This window comes from Rhopalosiphum padi, chromosome 2 (assembly GCF_020882245.1).
Source record: "Rhopalosiphum padi isolate XX-2018 chromosome 2, ASM2088224v1, whole genome shotgun sequence".
NCBI classification, from domain to species: domain Eukaryota; kingdom Metazoa; phylum Arthropoda; class Insecta; order Hemiptera; family Aphididae; genus Rhopalosiphum; species Rhopalosiphum padi.
This window is the reverse complement of record NC_083598.1, coordinates 20,432,607-20,454,854: the sequence shown is the minus strand read 5'-3', so window position 1 is coordinate 20,454,854 and position 22,248 is coordinate 20,432,607. Positions and strand designations below refer to the sequence as shown.

Below are 22,248 nucleotides of genomic sequence, written 5' to 3'. Positions count from 1 at the left end.
TTTTATAGTTTGGGAATAACTGAAAAATCAATCTTACCCGTCGGATCGCAATTTAATGCACCGAACGACGCGGCGGCCGCGTCATTATAGAATCATTATTATTTCTTAATTTTACGGTTGCTGTACGAAGGAGAGAAAAAAAACTGCAGTCATCCTTGAAAGGTTTCGCTTGCACCAAGTGCAGTAACAACTGCATTAACGTTCCACATATATAAACACACACACACGCCATACACTAGGTACATATATACTCTCGCACAAGGCCAAATCGCACAACACACAACGACGCCACCAAAGCTTCAGTTGCGTCTGTTATTATTGTCTGGCACGTGTACACTGCGTTGGTATAATATAGCTAGCGTGGGTTCTGTGTTAGCGACTATAACAATGTATAGTAACATACTGGACTAGACCTTCCGAGGTTAAATGATTCATAGTTTAGATTATTACGATCGACTTTGATCGCTACACACTCAAATGCAAAAAAGAAATCATCAAACTACGAACGAGGTCGGCGTGGTGGATGCCTGCGGATGGCCGGTTATATATTTACTACCGAAGAAAGCGTCGATTGCGAAGCGTTTATTGTCGATTTTGTGTTTTAATTTTTGTTTTTGTTTTCGAATTGTGACGGCGAAGTATATCCTCGTAGGAATCTTTGACGGATTATTATCGCACAATGCGAGAGGAAAAAACTTCGCACCTAACCAAAATGAAGAAAACATTTCCAAGGCTAAATGGCGCATAATTATAATATTCTTGTACTATATAAACAGATTTCTAATAAAAACAGAGATATAATGTCATTTATTCTAATTGTATACATTAAGAAAAATGTTTTAATGCGACAGCATATAACCGTTTCCCAGCAGCGTTTTAAACGATGATAACTGAGAAAAGAAGTATAAAAATAAGTGGATTGTACTAATAGAGAAAGTAAAGGGATTCGGTAGCATTTTATCCGGGACGACAATAATAATAATATACATAGATATTGCTTTAAAGGAATGAAACGTCGTTTCGATTTCGAACACAAGTGATAGAAAAATTTGTTCAACAAGAACAAAATATAATTTATACATCAAACGCGATGAAAATATATCACTACGGAAGATCATATATCCATATATGTATAGGAAACTACTGACTGTATGTCCTTATGAGAAACAGTAAAATCTAGGGCCAAATGTGTGCTGCAAACGAAAAACGAGAAAAGGGATAAAATCTAACAATCTAAAACAGCATTCTGGGGACTTTATACACCATACACGAAGCAATAATCAGAACAGTTATAACAATAATAATACCTAGCTATTTAAGTATACATAACGCATTTCGTCTATAAGATAAATAATTATTCATATCAAATTAGACAATCGGGACGTTATGTCGCCTACCATAACAATAACACGATGTCTTTTGTATTACAGAGAACGCTCAGCTAGAGAGAAAAATACATAGAGAAAAACAGTTTTAAATCAAAAAAGTAATGAACACAAACAAGTAACAACACTGCAGCTATATATTGTCATGCATCATCTACCAAACGTATAACTATAATGGAACGACCTCTGAGCATTTTTGTGAACCACTGTACAGTTGTATCGTCGAGTGCCGACGTGTTTTAACACGCCAAACGACCAAACTCGGGACGTTCATCGGCCGGCCAATAACGTTCGATAATAGTATATTACTTCGTGGGTGCGTAAATTATCTACGCACTAGCTGATGTCGAACTTTAACAGCGAGCGCTCATAATACACAGCAGTAAGATAATAAAATATATTATAATAAATACGCGCAACAACAAATATTTCGGGCCCAACCCTGTCGGACAGCACTAAGTTATGAACATTAGGAAACCGAAAGCATCGTTGTTGAACGATGTTCAAGTTTATGGCTCTCCGGCGACGTCTATAACAACGTCAGAATTCGTTGCAAATTAACACGAATCGTATAACACACATATAATATTATCATAGTAAGCAGTGCCAGCTCTAAGTATCGGAAGGCCAAACCACCAAGGTGCAACTATCAATATTAGAGGCCCCTTAAAAAAATTGCTATTTATAAGTATCGTAATACATTCATTAACTATATTTTTTTTTTTTTATAATTAGATAAAAGTAAAAATAGATTTTAATAAGAATACATTCAACTACGCGGCTATGCCTCGTGGCTCATGTGCTCCATTAAATCTAGTATAAGGGAAAAAAGTGAGTCCATATCAATTTAAAATAAACGGGTGCAGGTAAATCCGAAATTGATGGTGACTGGCGAGAGAACAACTATCAGGTTTGGCGCATAGTATAAAACATTATGGAATCGCCGAAAGAGAATCGTACGACATATTGTATCACAATAATGACATACAATATAAAACAATAATAATACTCGCCTAACACCTATCGTGGCTATTATATTACATTATTATAAAAATATAGTATTTTATTATCGTCGCCATCCATCACCGTCGAAAAAAAAAGCACGTTCGACGAGTGAAAGAGAAAGAGAGAGTTAATGATAGCGATAATAATAATAATAATAATAATAATAATAATATTAGTATTGGCGTTGTGTTTTTTGTAGCTGTCGTTGTTAACGGCGTCGGCTGGCTGCAGCAACAGCAGACTTGTGGCGGTAGGATGATGTACGGCGGGTGGGAAGCTCGTGAACGTGTTGCAATGGTGGCGGCATTGGCGTGAACGAGCCGAGACGCGACAGCAGCAAAGCGAGCGCCGCGCGCGGACGACTGACGGCGGCCCGGCGGCGCGAGTTGTTCGGTGTAGCGTACGCATGTGCGTGCTTGCATGAGTGCGTGAGTGCGTGCGTGCATGCGTTTGAGCGGAGAAGGTCAGCCGGCGCTGGTGCGCCGGCGGGTCAACAACCGGTTCTCTCGATCGTCGGCGTTTTTCATTTTACACCGAGAGACGAATATAGTTGCACAATACCTCCATAGGACTATCCTCGACCGCCGCCAACAGTGCCGACAATTGTTTATCAACATTTTTTCAGCTCTCGCTCGCGCGCCTGTCCCTACCTCCGTATAATCAGGACCACTGTTGCGTGATTGCCGAAGACCACCAGGGGTCGCGGTAACGTATAATTTCGCGTTCCAAACAACAACGTAAATGTGTAGCGAAATACATGATAATATTATAATATTAATATGTACAACATCCCGACATCCGTTATCGGATGTACCTTTACGTTCCGGAATAAAGTAGATATTATTATGTTCGAAATAATGTTTGCGGCGACAGTAAATTTTCTTTCAGAGCGCAATATGAGTCAATAACCCTATGACGCTGTAACGAACGTGTGTTTTGTCCAGGGAACGCGATTAACTTACTACGTTACGTTGAAACAGAAATTTTTTCATGATATATTGTTTAAAAACCAAACGTGACATATCAAATCGCGCGGTCTGTTCTACGTCTGCAAATGCAAATCCCGCCGGGAACAATAAATAATTAATGACTGCGAAATATAAATACAATACAAATATTAAATGATAACATATTATTATATCGTTACTCGTTATTATCACAACCATCATTAAAATAATATGACGTCGGATCCGTCCGCGTAGACGCGCGAGCGACGAGACGGCGACGATTCGCGTGCGCGTAAAAATAATTTTCAAACGGTCTCCCGCGGATCCCGGAGCTGTGGCGGAGGTGTGCGTGGGACGAAAATATCACATCGTTAGCCACCACGCGGTAAGTTGTTGTAGACGTACTACGTGTGGAAAAAAACCGTGTAAAAACACTCCGCCGCCGCCGGCGCGTCTCGTGTTACACAACAATTGATGCGTGCGCGTGCGTTAATTGGCGACGATTTAGTCTTCGGGAGGTGTACTTAATACTTATACGCATACCATAGTAATTATCGTTATCGTAATATGAAATACTCGAAATAGATAACACGCCATACACATTGGGGACGTCGTAGTCATTACAGAGTCGCAATTGGTGACGTGAGTGCGCGCAGACGACATCTACGGTCGTGGGTCCACGGAAAAACGAAAGTCTGGTTAAACGGAATAGGTTCATAAATATTTATTGTACGTATTATAATAATGTTATGTGCCTTCTGTACGCACACGCGAGAAACTGTTTTATTTTTCCTCGCACTTATCCATTTAACTTTCTGGCAGGTACGGGCGGCGGGCAGCACAGGCTCCGTCCGAGCGCGTCTAATTTTGGATCGCGGCTATTTCTACCGGTGCGGATAGCGCTGGCCGCTGCTCTTTGGCCCCGCGCGCGATCACCTCCGTTCGCGTATTGGCGTGCGAGAACCAGAACGCGAGCACAGATTATATTATATTGTACACCACACTCGTCGTATTCAGCCAGAAGAATATATTATTTCTTAATTTTTGCCCTGCTCCTGATCCACTACACGAATTCAAAGAATCCCACGAGTTTATTTAAAATGACTGTATCCTCGAAATGTTATCGATTCAGCATTTTTCTTTTCTTCTATCCAAACAACATGTCACGCGGCAGGGAAAAATTATGATAACATATTATATCGCGAGAATCTCATTATTATTAGTGCACACGGGCGATAACCGGTTTTTCGCCATTGTGCAAGCAGGATTCCAATTGTAAAAAGCAAAGAAAAAAATTATCCAATTATGAATGTATATATTATATGCATATATTATAGTTATACAATTAACGCCGTATTTTATTTAATATCCGAATACCAATAGTTCTGGATAGACATTTGGCATTGCTCCCACCAATCCCAAATTAAGAAGTCTACAAGAGTGATCGATACTTGGTTGGTGATGTGTTTGCCTCACAGATAAATAAAACAATTTATTCAATATCGTTCTATTCGTTCTTATAGTTATAAGGTGGAGTATAATAAAGTACTTAAAATTAGTATTACACTATTAATCATCATTGAGTTTAATGTAAAACGTTACACAATATAAAAATATATATATATACATATACCAATCACCAATGTACCTAATATATTTTAATCTTGAAAGGCCATAGAAATACGAAATAAATTAAATTTAAAAAAAAAACTGAAATTAGCATACCTACCTATAGTTGAATTAAAAGAAGTATTTAAGGTAAAAATTAAATAGTTTAGTTTCAGTAGGTATTTAAAATAATTTATACATATTATATAGTATATATATATATATTAGTAAATAGTAATAATTAATGTATAAAATTATTAGTTACTGATGTATTTTTAAAAAAAAATAGAGTATAATTGGCCATTTGATATAATTTTAAAACGATCTTTTATCCCATGGATCCTTGGTGACACTCATGGTTGTCACTTTATATCGACCTATTCCACCATTGTGTCATATACTGTCTAGGATATGTGTAAATACATCTATAAACAGACTCGTTTAAGGGGGTATTCGCAAAGGAAATTCGTTATCGCGAGTGTTCGTACGTGGGGAAATTTATATACTATTATGTACACAGACTTGGGAAAACGCCCAGCTGTTACAGGCCCATAAAGTTAGCGGAAACACGAAAAGCACTAATTCCCACTATAGTGCCAAAACTTAGTGTTATATTAGTGCTTTCTGGATATGCAAAAATAAAAATGAGTGCTCGAAACCCGAATTATTGCTATTTTCGTTTTTCGACTTGACGGGAGTATGTAAAATGCTAATTCCCGCTATAGTGCCAACATTTAGTGCTTTAATAATATACAAAAATACAAATTATTGCTCTGGGAACTTAGTACTTTGTGAACATATATTATATATATTCAAATCGGCGAACGTTTGGGAACACCAAAAATATAAACGAAATGTGCCAAACTAATCGATATAAGCTTGAGGATTTCCGGGGTCATGCATAAATGCGCGCCGATCGTCGAGCACGCGCAGCTTATATGTTAACCCGATGTTATGTGGACCGCAAAAATGGTAAACTAACGGAAGTATCTGACAAAAGTGGTCGTATAATATAATATATATATATATATATATAAGTATACATAATTAGATGTCCGGATCGGTTTATCATATTATGCGAGTATGTGTCCCCAACCCCGGGACACTCGGGATAGACTGTAGAGACTTCGCGTTCCGTGAATTCCTATAAACATATAGGTAGGTACTACATAATACAATAATACATATTATATTATACATGAGCATGTCGCTGACAAAACCTTCGGGGCGGACGAGAACAGGCCACAGGGTACACCGAGAAAAATATATTGATTGTTGCAAGTAATAACGTTTGAAAAAACGTGAATAATAGTCGTCGTGATAATAATATCGTACTTATATTATAATAATACAGAAAAACACCTACGTGGCTGCTGTCTACAGATATTGTATGAGTGCCGATACAAGGGATATAACTACGTTATTTCGATGGGGTGTGCCAGGAAAATTCGTGCGGTAACTCGATACACGTGGGTATTCTTCAATCATATCCCCCGGTTGGTTCACGGACTTGGATCTGCATCGGGAGGACGTACAGATACAGCCTCCGAAATCGCGCACACAAACAACGAGTAGTGTGCAGACGCGCTACTCCAAAAGACGCGTATAGTTTATTTTATACACAAATATTCAAGTAATAAGATCGTCGTACGTTCCTAAAAAGGATATTTTTCCGTAATTTTTCTCACTGGCCATTCACCTGAGCTCGTTAGACCTGTTCTTCACCCCCTGCCATCGCCACACACGCACACATGTCTCTCTCACTCGCCGTTTCATCTCGCGCCGTCATCGTCATCCCGACTCGCTCGTTCCCTATTATATTATTATTTTTACTGCGATTCCTGTTTCCATTGTACGCCACCACCGCCTTCTCAGTACGGCCCGGGCCTAGGCACACGAAGTCGTCGGTGACGGCGAAGAGCGGGGTTAACCGAGTCCGGTTCTCTTTGTTTTCGACGTGTTTTTCATTCGGTTCGTCGCAAAAAAAAAAACAACCAACAACACAACTACGACAACAACAACAAAACGAAAACGCAACACACGACGACAACCCGATGCCGCCGCCGCACGCAATAACAATGGCCCATACAATCAACCTGTCACAACCGCGCCCGGCGACGGAAACAATAACAATAATATCAAATAATATAAAAACCGTAAACAGAAAAAAAACATTTCGAGAAATAAATAAAAAAAAAATGCATCCGAGTCTCCAACACCATCGTCCGGGACGGATATGATTTCTTCAACGACCATAGTTTTCCGTCACAAGAAGATATTTTGTGCGCGAGGCTTACCGGACGTTTTTACGCGTACCTGTTCCTGGATCACTTATACCTATATATTCAACTCGCGCGTGAACGCGTTGTACCGCAACAACATTGCGCTGTCACCGAGTTTCCTCAGCTACCGCATTAACGGATTTCTTTTCCGTCGACGAAAAAATATCTACTAGAGGATTAAAAACCTTTTATAATTATATATTATACGTAAAAATAAGATATCTTGAGAAAGAAAATTCTTCACTCTTCAGAAACCAATTTAATGTAATATTAAATGCTAATACATTGAAAAAGAGGCAGCCCGACTTCAAATTCAAATGAAAATAACGTTATATATTAATTCAATATACCTAACCCAACGTTTTACCCTGTTTTATCCGTTTTAACGTTATTTAATAACATTTTTTAATCCATAAATAATATTCTACAAGATTCATTTTTCGTTCACGTGTTAGATACTAGAGGTCTAGCCGCCAATCGTAATTTATAATAATAACGTTATAAAACCACTGCCGCCATTGTGATTTGTAATTGATCAGTGACCACTAATGTACTTAAATATCAGCAGTAGCAACGGAACTCCCGACGCGAGGCAAAAACCGATATTTTACACCTCGTCTCAGCCACTGGTATATAAGAACGGTTGGTATATTAACCTCAGTTTATCCGCGCCGATGAAGATCCGTACACGCGATCGTCTATTTGTTATTATCACTTTTCGTGTTCGCGGCGACTCTTCCAACGCCCTACAAATTATGTTTTTACCTAAAAGAAAACATACACGCCATGTAACCAACAACGACGGTGTGCGGTCTGAGCATTTAAATATTTTCATCCGATATACAACCTGTTGTACGCACCGCTTTTGTATAAATCGTCATTATTGTATTATTAACATACACGCATGCGTATAATCGCATACGTATAGGTTAGCTACTACCTACCGCGGCAATATTGTCTGATTTTTATGAATGGGACGATAAACGTTTTTATGGTTTCCGATTTACAGTAAAAACTAGTTACGGCGGCGAGATAATAAAGGCATAACTATACTATAAGTTAGGCCCACGACTGCGACAAACATCGATAACATACTGTTACAGACTACAGTGCATATTTTATAACGAACAGAAAGAACGTACATATTATAATTATTATAATGTGTTTTAATTTATTTCGTTTTGATTTCTAGGAAAAACTGCAATTTATAGTTAAGTTGTTTGTGCGCCGGCGTCGATGTGCAAAGCACGTTCAGCAAGTGAAAATATTTACTACAGAATTCCGTTGGAAAAAAAATATATTTGAGAGAACAACAGTTGACGCGTTTGGTCGGCGATCATTGTGAATTGTAATATTAATGTGCGTAGGAAGGTATTATAGAAAACGTTTTCTTCTCGCCGACCACCGACACCAACGTTACACCGCGTCTGCGATAAATTAACCGACCAGTTCCCCGTGGCGGCCAATCAAAAGCACAATATTAATATAATAATATTGATCGTTGTCCCGACTCGCGCTACCTAAGTCGCTTTCGGTGTTCGTCGTCTCGTCGAGTACGTCACCATGGTAAGTAAATATATATATAATACATATAAAATAAAATACAAATAGGCAAAAAAAATTCGAAAAATCGAACCCGACAAACCACCTGTATGCAGCGGCGGTCAATAACACGACAACAATAAAACATCGAATAATCTCGTAGTTGTCATAGTACGCGAGTCGGGAAGATACGTGACGGACGGGTAGTCGGGGGACAGCGATGCACACACACAAGCCGATGTTGCCCACGTTAACGAAAGTCACAGTCGGAGACGGATGACGTGCGCGCCATTATTGCACACAGCGAATGTAGGTGCATTTTATAATAATAATAATAATAATATGTAATATTACGTTCGTTCCGTCAACCGTTTGCGAGTAGCGGTGTGGTGGGTGGGTGGGTGGACGAGTCGGACGTGAGTGTGGTTTAGAGCATCGCCGTGTCCTTGGCTATAAAATATAATATTATTAAATATAGACGGCACTCGTCGAACACAAGTGCATACGAATATCGTCGTCTTGTTCGCTAGTTCGCTACACACATACATCCGCGCGCGCGCACGATTTGATTTTGTTTTTCGTTCGTATGGTTTGTTATTACGCGCCGCTGCCCTGACGACGACCGTGTGTGCCGCACACCATTCCTGCTGCCGCCGCCGCTTCCACCTAACGACAGCCTAACGTCAACGCACACACGACACACACACACACACACATTCAATCGCGCCACAATAATAATATAATATGTGACCTCGTCGTCGTCGCCGTTTCTCGTTCACTCCACGCGATATTCTAAAAACACACACATGCGCGCGCGCGTCTGGACGGTTCGACTGGCGCGCGCGTGCATAACGTTATTGCCATTATCATGATATTATCATCGTGAACCTTCATACTCGTGTATGATATTAAATCGCGTTTGTCGCTATATATCTGTAGAACGCGGGCGCTCGTTTTGTGCACTGACACAACACATTGAAGCGCCTCGAAGCAAGATATACTTTTTTCGCCCCTATAACAGATATTATACTCTGTGCTAAGACCCTTTGAATTTATATTCATTAAATTTGATCACAAGCATTTGTCCACCAAATATTTGACAATCACCTGCAGCACCCCTTTTCCTCCTACAAGTAAGCCTTCAAAAAAGTTTTACCACCTGAGGCAACTGCCTCCTTTGCCGTCTGTGACCGTTGATGTACCAATAACAAAGATATAATATGAATAGTACACGTAAGGTACGTGCGAAAATACCGGCTGACGTAAAAACGAGTACACACAAATCCGGACGTTTATATCATTATTATTATTATGATTGTTAGTTTTTGTTTTTCCGAACAAGTATCTCTTTCCACCGATTTTTTTATTTTTTTCCGACAACGCCAAGTGACAACACAGTTACGCGTATTATCCGAGAAAAATATTAGTCGTGGTGTGATCACGCGACGCCATTCGCGAAGAAATTGTTCCCCGAATTGAGAAACTCCTATAAATATTATACGAGTATATAACTATATTTTGCGAGAGAGTAAATCAGATGAACTCGAAGCAGGAGCAGCAGTGTCTTGTTCCGACTTTTTGACAACCGTCGAAACTCGAGGTGTACCTCAATCACGATATCATGACATACCCGGGGGGTATTTCACTCAGCCACGGCCCTAGTGCCAAAAAAGTTGTGCCTATAAGTTTTTGTTTTCGACAAGACTACAGACGCAGATAACCCGTCGCAGAGTGTGTGATTACTTATTTATTATTGCGTCAACAAATCATTTCGTACATGACACGAAAATGTACACAGACGACTGAGAAAATGGAAACTATAATATTATTATTATAAAGTAGAGTAATGCGTGAACACTCGGCGACACCGATGAGAGAGACAGAGATCACAGCAGTCCTTGACAACGTACCTGCTATTGTAGTAGCGCGCCCGATAACAGTGATAACACCACTCAGCTGGTACGGGCAGATTATAGATCACGTTTGGCAAGACTACTTTATGCGACATCAGTTATCGCATAAAGTGGTCGGGAAACGTCTGCAAACAGATGCGCAGTTTTTAAGATGCGATTGCGTATCAAGATCAACGATACCATTTTTCATATCATCACGATTCCATATAAATTTCATATGATTTATGCTATGTTAAGTACATAAAACTTATTGAATAAAATAAATCTGAAGAAACAAATAGACCAGAAAGCTACCATCAAATGTAAAGTATATACAAATAGCCACTAATTGCGTATAGTGCTCATACACCAACACGCGTAATACCTACTAATTACCAATATTAATATTGAAATTAAATTAAGTTGAAAAAATGTTTCTATCACAAGAGACGGCAATGAAAAATTGTTCTTGTATCCGAATTAAAAATATGTAATCAATGCGTAATTAAAATATATAAAAATAGTTTGAAAATTAATAACAATCTGTTGACATGTTTATTTTTGATTGTTTTATGACGTAAACTTGCTAACTATATTAAACCAATTTTTTTAACAGCAATTTTAATGACGATGATTATAACTAAGTATAATATTATGACTGATTAGTGATTATTGTTTTTAAATAAACATAAATTCATTAAACCACAGATAGATTTTTAAGGGCAGACGAACTAAAAAAAAAACATTTAATTTCTGTATTTGGAAAATTGTATACTCAATTATAAATTGTACAACGTCTGAGCCAATTTATAATACAACCGTGACGCGTATTTTAGGATTCCTGCGCGGTTCCACAGTAGGTACAAGCGCAATGTTGTCCCAAAAATTAATGTTAATCTTACGCAATCGAGTCTACCCTTTACAACTGATCCTAACGCAAGTGCGCATGGATAACGTTATCTGAGCGGAAATGACTTAGTACTTGGAATTGTCTATATATAGTGCTAAATGTATATAGGCGTACCTATTATTAGTCCGACTTAAATAACACTTTGCGTTTAGTATCGAAAACGTTTGACCATTGCGATCGCTATAATAGTATAATGCAAAAACAACGATAATGACGACTGCGGGCGATATTATAAATTATAACCTAACGGTTGTTGTTATTATTATTGTTGTTGTTAGTGTCTTACCTGCTTTCGTTTCCTGGAAGAAAAGTGCGCGGTGGCCGACTCGTCGATCTGCTCCTTGAACGTCTCGAACAGGTTCACCACTTGTGCGTAGTCCGGGTGCCCGTGCGACACCTTAACGTACGCTTTCCAGTTCTCGCGCTTGTAGCCCCAGTGGCATGAGTTGGTGCCCGTGAACCGGTGTATGTGGTTGACAAACCGCTGGGGCGCAAACAACGCCTTGCACTCGACGCACTGTATGCACGCCGAGAACTTTTCGGTGTACAGCTCGGGCATGCACACGCCCCGGGTCTTGCCGAACACGTCGTGGAACACCTCAAACGAGAACGTGACCACGTCTTCGGGCACCGGGGCCGCGGGCGGCGGGATCCGGTGAAGTAGCGCAAAGCACAGTCGCTCGGCGTTCGTCTTGGTCATCAGCCCGCACGACGGCGCCGTCACCGGCAGTATCTGGCAGTGCTTGAGCATATCCAGCTGTTCGGGCGTACACCGCGAACAGTAGATGCGCAACTCGTCGCACACTTGGTTGATCTGGGTGAGCGTGAAGTCCCGGAGCACCGTGTTGAGGATCTGCGGCAGGCACAGGCGCATCTCGCCGCCCACCATGAAGCAAGCGATTTTCTCCCATTCCAGCTCCGTTTCGAACAGCTCGCATCCCGACTGGTCCGGCACGTACAGCACCGGGTGCAAGGGTGGCGGTGGTGGTGGCGCTGGCGCCGGTGTCTTTCGGCCCCCGCCGGACTCGGAGTCACCTCCAGTGGCGGTGGCCATAGGCGCTTTGGGCGAGCACACGGCCACCGCGGCGCCGGACGGTTCGTCAAGCACCGAATTCGGTCCCTGCAAGCTCCTGGGTGCACTCATCTGGTACGTTTTCAGCACTTTGTTTATGTGCGGGTTGTTCACCTGCTGATCGTTTTGGTGGTCGTCTTCCATCTCGACCGTGCCGATCGAGTCGTCTGTCAGAAGTCGTTGTCGTCGCCGTCGTCGTTTTCTTCGTCTTCTTCGTGCCCACACAGTCGAGGGCTCGTGTTTTACGTACGGACGTCCGTACTCCGCACTACTTCTACTACTACTTCTACTGCTACTCCTACTACTACTACTACTACTGATGCTACCGATTTCGGCGATACTCCGGTCACTGGTCGACTGCGACGGCGGTACTCATATCGCCGCGTCGAATGCGAACACGTCATGGCCACAGTGTGCAGACGATCGCGCGATAACAATTACCGGTGGCCGTAGCGGCCGTGTCGACGACGACGGCATGTGTCGCGGCGGGACCGCGTCGACGTCAACACCATTAACACATCGGTATGGGTCGTTAGAAAACCTGTGGAAATCGCGCATGCTACGGGAACACTTGCGAAAACGTATCAAACACCAACTCGAGTGAAAAACGACTAAAAACGGAATTAACTCTAACCAAAAAAAAGTCGTAAAATACACGTACTTATGATTAAATACTACGTTTAAACGCGTAACATGGCGCACGCAAAAAGTATGCTATGATGATTAATATTGTAAATACCTTTGGTATGAGAAGAACAAGCGCACACGAAATTTAATACGCACACTCGGAACACACTCAAAAAAATTAACGATTTTATTTCAAATTTCAATATTACAATGTTATATTATTAAACAGTTTAGCCGTATTCATATATATATGGTTATTATAAAAATAAAACAAAAATACACGTCGCGGACGAGAACAACAAAACGAACACACTCGTTGACGGACGCGCGTACACTACACGAATGACTGTGTGCGACTGCGGCGGCCGGCGGCAGTAGTAGCGCGTCGTAGTAGTAGTAGTAGTAGTAGTAGTAGTAGTAGTAGCAGCGGCGGCAGCGGTGGTACCGGTGACGTTGGTGTCGGCGGCGGTGGTAGAGGCGGAGGTAGTGGTAACGGCGGCGGGTTGGCGTCGGCGGCAGCGGTGATGGTGGTGGTGCCGTGACCGAGTCGAACGTAATAGCGCTGCTGGCCCCTGATCGGCAGCGACGGTCGGACACGCAGACGGCGGCGGCGGCGACGCACACGCATCGGAAAACAGAGTGGGAAGAACACACAGTGTTGCGATAGAACATGCGGCGCAGTGGGAAGGGCAGAGCGGTGCACACACACTCATAACGCGTTACCAGTGTGCGCGAGACGATAGGACAGCGGAACGGTAGCGGCGACGGCGACGTTGGCAGACGTCGAGACCAGACAAGGGGCGGCGGCGTCGTCGTCGGCGGCGCGGATCCTTGTGTGTGTATACGCTAGTGCGCGCGCAACCGTCTGGTCGCCAAAACCCGAAATTATTCGCCGCGTCACATTATTATTATTTTATAGACCAAGACGTACCGACACATACGGGCTCGCACGTTTTCACGCACACCGACGTCATAATAATATTATGTTTTTTGTTTTGTTGTTCCAGAAAAGTGCATTTTTTAGATAAATTTATTAGTCGGCTTGTGTCGTGACAACGACTGCCGTGTTACGCAGTGGTGTTCCCATGAATTTTTTTGAGAGTATACTATATCATCAAATACGCATGTATTATGGATTTATGGGTATACGCAGTTACCCATAATATTGAAAAAAAATCTTGAGAGTATACGGCGTATATGTAGTATACCCTATGGGAACACCCCTGGTGTTACGGTTGGTGAGACCTAGTAACTAGGGACTAGAGGTCTCCTATTACGAGTATTTATCTACGTTTCCTCATTTTATGGATGTCTCATTAGCGATAATTTTTAAACACCTCTAAAATATGCATACCAGTCGTGTGTAACTTGTGTGTCATGTGTGGCATCGGACAATAATAAGAACTTGTAAAAATGTTCTCTTCTTTGTTGAACGCATCAGTTCAATCTAGGGCCCAAGGGATGGGTTTGTCTAAACCGGAACACCCTAATGCCCCCACCTACGAAACCAGATGCTTATAAATTAGAATTATACGTGTTGAATGTTCGTAATTCGTATGGCAATAAAAACATTTCGGTTTTCATCTCAACAACTTTACTATTATTAGTATAATATTTAAATATTATAATATGTGTGTGTGTGTGTGTGTAAAATATTAATATTAATATCCAAAATCGTCGTGCGTTGTGAAAATATTGTCGTTTGTCAGATTTCCCTCGTTGAGGAGACTCATCAGAAAACTCGACCGCAGACAGACACTGTCGACATAGGTACGCCGAAGATTGCACACGGTCGGTGGACCGAAAGTGAGACGGATGTGTTTCGGGTGTGTCGTGAGCGGCTCTCACACACGCGCACTCACACCGCTGTGTGGCTGTAGCGTGCGTTGTGGCTGTGCCTGTGTGTAGTGTGTGTGTAGTGTGCGTGCGCGACTACTACCAGGCCGCTAGACGCAGACGTCGGCGAAAAATATTACCGAACGTTGACCTCTCGTCATCTTCGTCCGACGGGCGACGGCCGACCGTGCATGCATAACAACTATAATAATAATAATATTATTATTATAATGTGTTATTAAGATGATAATAATATACCAAATGCACACACACATGTTGTGTGCACACGCACGCACAAACGCTAATATTAATATAATGCACACATGATATTATTATTATTATTTTTCCACAACTGCGAGCACGCTGTATAAACGTGCAACCGAGATACGATACCGTTTGTCGAGTGCTGTCCATTACAATCATTATTATATGTTTTTTTTACAGTATGCCCGCTACAGTACGTGCACGGTGTATAGTATATTTTTTCTATGCACATAATAATAATATGCCAAACTGAGTAATTCTTATCTTTCTATTTCACACGTCCATCGCCTATGGTTCGTTTTATTTGTATTATTTTACATTAGATCGTCGCCGCCCGGTAAGTGATACTGTTCACTCGCCGAAATCTACTGTTGTTCGTGGCTGCAACAGTGGATTGGCCGTGTCACGGAGATGATATACCAAGTACCAACCATGCGGTATATTTATATTGTTTTTTAAATTGTAATACAATATTACGAGTAGTGTCGAGCCCAAATGGGTCCCTGTGCCACAAGCCCCACGAGGTTTGGTTTTTATGGTTAAAGAGGCTTTGAGGTTTTACCACAGTCTTTATCTTAATAGGTTTTTGTAGCAGCATAAACTTTATCAATCATACAAAAAGTAAGGATATAGTAGCACTATATAGAAATACACGTAAATGATAAATGATTCATTAGTAAAACTGTGTGATATATATATTGGCTATATAGTATTGGAAAAAACTATTTACCATATGACTAGCCACTTAATTCGTACAGTTTCCACTGTTTCTAGCTATTAAATACACCAACGATGTCTCATTATGATTTCCGGTAAAGTAGATATAGCCGTATAGGTAAATAGAAGCTAAGGAAGACATTGCAATGAAGTTTTTGTTTTACTAAAATCATAATTAACTTAACTACAGTATAATATAATAATAAAATAAAATTGTTTTTTAGGGCCTCATTGAAAAGTTTGGTCCCGGGGCTTCTAGAAGACTTAATCCGGCTTGTCAAGACTTGTTCAGTCGAGCTTAGTTACGATACACGTAACAAGATAGTACGCAGACGGAATGATTTTCTTTGCGTGTCGGCCGTCACTGCAGTTGCTCAGTGCCATAGACATATAAATTAATTTATATGTCTATGCTCAGTGCACAACTAAATAAACAAAATATAACGATATATGTGCGACGATAGTGTCTATTATGGCAAATTGTTGTACTAAATGCTCTCTTGATAGGAGCGCGTCACCCTTAAATCTTAATTGACCGGAATGTAAAATATAATAACCGCACGCGTGCATATTATGATTATTATTATTGTTGTATATGTAGTTATTTTTTTTCGATAATAATAATGATTATAACATGCGCGGACGACGTCGGTTCAACTCGTTCCGAATTAATTATAATAATATTATAAATTATCATCGCCATTACCGTTGGTCGGCGGTCTTCGGACAACGATTATTAATTTTTTTTTCTTACTTTTCGCGCGGCGCGCGCACACACACACACATGACATGCATAATGCATAATATCCTACTCGCGGTATACGAGTGCAGCCTTACACGGCCTTATACTGTATAATATATAAACACACGCGCACGACCGGTACATTAAGGTGTACTAAACGTGCATCTACCTGCGGCCCGGCAAACCAGTAGTAATAATAATAATAACAATAATAATAATACACTTTGTCGTCGAGCCGAGGACACAACGCGCCAAGTGTGTGCACCGCGCAGTGACTATTGCGAAATACCTATACGGTAGGTATTCTATTTTTTTTATAACCTACCTCATTACTATTATTATTTCGTACACGCACACGTGTGTGTAAAAATACATGTTTTTTTTCGTTTTTTTCTATTTTTTTTTTTTATTTCATTTTTAACTCGCTGGCCTGCCATCCAATTATTAATGTCTTATTGTTTTCATATATTTTAATGCGGTCCGCGTTTAACGCAGTTGAATTAGTACGCAATTATAGTTAGCGGTGCCGGTCCGGGAAAAACGCGCGGAAACTGGTCACACTGGTCTCGAAGAAAGATCGTCGGAATGGAATGCGAACGAAAATACAAGACTGAGATGGAGTGACTCTCCTCCACATCGTCGACCCAGGTGGATTGTGCCAAGAAGGTTGCCAACGTGGTCGTTTCGCCTCCCGCCGTATATCGCCGTGCCGCGTGCGAGCCGCCAATTGCTGTCGCCGCGATATTGTGGGACGACGATTGCATCCATCAGCGGATCAGCGGCACCGTGAAAAACGTCGGCCGAGGCGCGCGGACGACGGGCACATCAACATCGCCATCGCCGAGAGAGAGCCGCGACGTATAGAGCACTGCACCGCGGCCAAATCTCTTAACGCTCAGCCGCCGGCAAAACGATAATGATATAACAACAACATTAACAATAATAATAGAATGCGACGTTTCACTCGCTGCTTATTGCCGTACGTTTTGTAACGTCGTTACATTAATGTCCCGGATAATACGACTAGCGAACGGTGTACGGAGTGATTCGCACCAAAAGCATATTATGATGCTCTCATTGCTCACCCCCATTTTTTCATAAACCGTGCATTCATTCGAATTCTGACTTTTTAAACATTTTTAAACACAAAATTATAGGTACTCCTCGTCGTGACCATATTTTCAAATACTTCGGGTTTATTTTTTATAAATAGATACATTCGGGAATTGCAAGTTTTTTTTTTCTTAAACAGACAGTTTTATTTTACTATATAGTATATACATATTGAAGCAAATGATTTTTTTGAAAATTTAAATTCGAAAGAACAGTGGCTTATTATTAAGTCGTTAAACTTTATAGTGGTACTGAGTTTAATAATCCGTGATGTTAGGGTTAAAAGATATATACCGTGATTACGATGATGGTTTGATAATTGCAGTAAGTTAATTACGGTATTAATAAATTAACATTTTATAATTCGTAATAATATTGTCCAAAGTACTAGATAATAAATATATTACAACGTATATTTTATGTAAAACCATTATTAAAAATTCTTTTACTTTCTTGATTTTAATGAAGTAAGTATGGGTAATTGAAATGAAAAAAGTCTGAGTTTTTAAAACTTCAAGAATTTGTGTTAAATAGGAAAAGGATAAAAATGTAACTCAGTTGTAATCAGTAGGTGGACAAATTAAGCTAGCTTTAATATAAAATATTAATGAGAGAGATCCGATATCACACCCAAGCCGCAGTATAACGATTTGATTCCTCAAAAACTTCGGCGTGAACAGTCCCAAAATTTCTATTTTTTAACTTTTCTCCAAAAATATTATAGCTAAAAAGTTAGTTAATAACTCATTAAAAAGGGATTATCAATTAGATACAAAATGTGAGATTAAACATTTTCAGAAAAAATTATTTAATTTTCACAGTTAAATAATAGTTATTTTTTGCTAGATTTTCATTTAGCGTGGTAGATTACTGAAACTGGAAAACGGATTTTGTTATTTGAGGTCTTTTTAGATTCACATTGGCTAAGAGAAGTGTAGTTAAGATTTTCAGAACTTTATCTTCAATCATTAACTCACTATAAAGCTATAAAGCTGAAAAACATAAAAAAAACATCCAATAAAATGTATTTTAATTTTTTTTGAAGCTCTGTAGTGAATTAATTATAAAAGATAAAGTTCTGAAAATCTTCACTGCACTTCTCCTAGCGAATTTGAATCAAACAATACCTCAAACAACAAAATCCCCTCTCCGGTTTCGGAGATCTATCTCACTAAATGAAAATGAAAATAAAATACATTATCAAGCATATTGCATACAATTAATAAATTTCTAAAAATTGAAAATCAAGAAAGTTTACATGCCGGTCTCTGACTTGACAAGTGGTTTTTTTTTTATTATAGTAGAAAAAATTCATAATCTATACTATAAGAAACTACTGGTTCAAAATACGTTTTAGATACATCAATATCTTCAAACAAATTATTGCGGGACAGTGCTCATTTAGAAAAAAGAAATTGTATCACCACAATAAACACTTTTTAAATGGTATAAGAAATCTTAAGTGTTTAAAATAAAGTGTTGATGAGGGAATCTTTAAAATTTCAATAAACTCATTATTAAATAATAGGAGGGGAAATGACCCTCATGCTTATAGTGTATTACCCTTTGTGTGACCTTAATCTTTGATCAAACGAGAAAAAAAAGCCAATAATCAGTAGGTTATGTTAATTAATCAGAAAATAACTCTAGTTCATGATGTAATGCAAATATCTTAGTGCAGTATTTTTTTTGTAAGAGGACGTTACACTCGCATGTGTTGTCACTTGTCTTACACACGCATAATATAACAAATCAACATATACCAGATTCTTACTACAGTTTATTTATAGTTAATATTAGATTAAATTTACATATTATCGAGTTTGCAGAAAAGAATATTAATTGTGCTCAAGCCGAGTTTTTTTCGTATTTTTATTTTAAAATGTGAAAAAAGTACCTCTTTACATTTTTTTTTTTTCAAATTCTTCTATAACCAGTTTTATAATAAAAATACCATCTTCTCGTGCACAATTTATTTTCTCAACCACAAATTAATATTATAATAAAAACTTGCTCTGATATTCACTATAAATAAACAATAGAGATCATTTGGTACATAGATTTGCTATATTGTTTGCGTATATGTAAGACAGAGATAACACATGAATACATGATAGTGTATTGTCTTTATGCAATGACACAATATTATTTATCATGGTAAAATCACAGTAATAAAATAGAGGTCATTAGTCATAATTATACTCATATAGGTTATTTTATTTAAAAATGTATTTAAATAGAATTACTTACTAAAAAAATAGGTAAACTTGCCACTTGTCGTGTTATTATATTCGCCAGTTTTAAATAGCTAATATTTTTACGATCGTAAAGAATAATTAATAATGAATAATATTTAATTGTTTGCGACGAATAATATGTTATTATTCAATTCAAAAAACATCTTGATAACGTATTATATGGCGGCGTTTTATATATGTTCCCATCTGTGATACACTCAGATACTTGCATAATGACTAATGAGTGACTTCAGTGTCGCATCATCGTTGTCGTCGTCGCACGTAGGTACATCAATTTCGAAAAAAAACCATAATATTATATTATGTATTATTTAGTGGCGTAGCCATGTGGGGGACAGTTGGCCATGCCCCCCCATTAGTTGTATCAACTTAATATAAAAATGAACTGTTATTGTTATTGTTAATTGTTGATTATGTATTTTTAGGATTTTAGGTTTGCCTCTTCCCCCATTTTAAAATCCTGGCTACGCCACTGGTATTATTGGTAATGAGATGATGGGGAATGACTAAGGTATATAAATAGAAGGGATGAGATTAGTTGTAAGCCCTCCTTTATAGACTAGAAGGTTGCGCAAATAGGTTACCCGAGGCCCCAAACGGATTATTTCAACTTGACCGCACGGATGATTATATTATAGATGGTATCTATTATACCTAAATGAATATAAACCGTTGCCAAGATGTAATATTTAACGGTAAATATATCTACTTGAAATTCAGTTAATTGGAAAAATTTTATTTTTAAAGTACCATACATATAATTGTTTACATACTTTCTCAACACTTAATTATTGACAATTAATTGTACAAACATATTAATGTACCCTCCATTTTAGCTACTTATAATTCCATAGGAATAAATATAAAGGAGGTGAGTACTTATAACAATGGATTAAATAGTACATTAGTATTTAACTATTTGAAAAAATATATTGAGTTATAGTACCTATTGAAATAATTTAAATTAAGTGAAACTCGATTTTAAAAATGATTTGTTTATTTATATTTATTATTTTGGTGTTTGAACACCCCAATATATCCATTATCCGTTACTTGGTGATGTTATAACGCAACCCAATGCATGCTGTATCATATAATCTGGTTAACTAAAAAATAACTAACCAAAAACTACTCAAACTTCAACAAAAAAACTTGCTCCAAATCAGTATAATTTATTTTTTTTTCTCCGAACTGGGCCATTGCAAAAAACATTGACTTCAAGTCAATTTGTTCGGCGTTTAGATTTGTATAAACTCAATAATACTATATTTAATGTTAATTTGCATTGCAATATTGCCAATATTATGCCAGATTGTCGCCATTATAATATTATAATATATAATATACGATTATAATATACTGATATATCACTGGTGCGGCGTAGTATTTGTGTATATATTGCGTAGTGAAGAAATAAATTGTTCGCGTATAAAATATCGATAAATAAAATCTTATTCGATATTTTATGTATTGGTGAAACCACGTGCATGGTAAAAAAAAATGATATAATACACATACTTACAAAAACGCACGATTCGCGCGCCAGTTAATTTATTACTAATCGGTTTCTTTTATCCGCATATGTATACAATCTAATATTTTATACAACAGCGTGTGGCGTATGTACACATTTGACAATTGACCATATATTATGTAAAACGAAAACCTATTAGGTATGTATATATTGTTGTATCTTGATTATTGTTAGGAACACAAATACACTAAATCGAGTGCCTAACTATATAATATATTATGTTATACAACGCCAAGGACGTTGACGCCTATATGTGTATGAAGTATTATTACTTATTAGAGTTTTGATGACGCTTTTGGTAAAACTTCGATGACACCCAGTCACCCTATTTCCCCTATATTTAAAAAATTATATACATTCTATAAATGCATTTGTAAAATAATCTTCATCATAAATAATAACTGTCTTAACTAGGAACTTTATAAATATCAATATCAATTGACTTTTTTAAAAAGATTTCTCAGGCTAATTTTCTATATAAGTTGCACCACTTAATGTTATTATTTTGCAACTG

At 38.6% G+C, this 22,248-nt stretch overlaps 1 protein-coding gene across 2 annotated transcripts in view; it reads right to left on the bottom strand.

The window, feature by feature from the left end:
• LOC132923484 (ski oncogene) overlaps positions 1-13,816 on the bottom strand; it is a 51,752-nt gene extending 37,936 nt beyond the window's left edge. The window contains exon 1 of one of the 2 annotated variants that reach the window (XM_060987514.1): positions 11,858-13,816. In XM_060987514.1, the coding sequence (XP_060843497.1) occupies positions 11,858-12,787 (930 nt within the window). In that variant the 5' untranslated portion in view covers positions 12,788-13,816. The remainder of the gene's footprint in view (positions 1-11,857) is intronic. The other variant, XM_060987513.1, reaches the window with a different exon arrangement.
• Between the last annotated feature and the right edge of the window lie 8,432 nt (positions 13,817-22,248).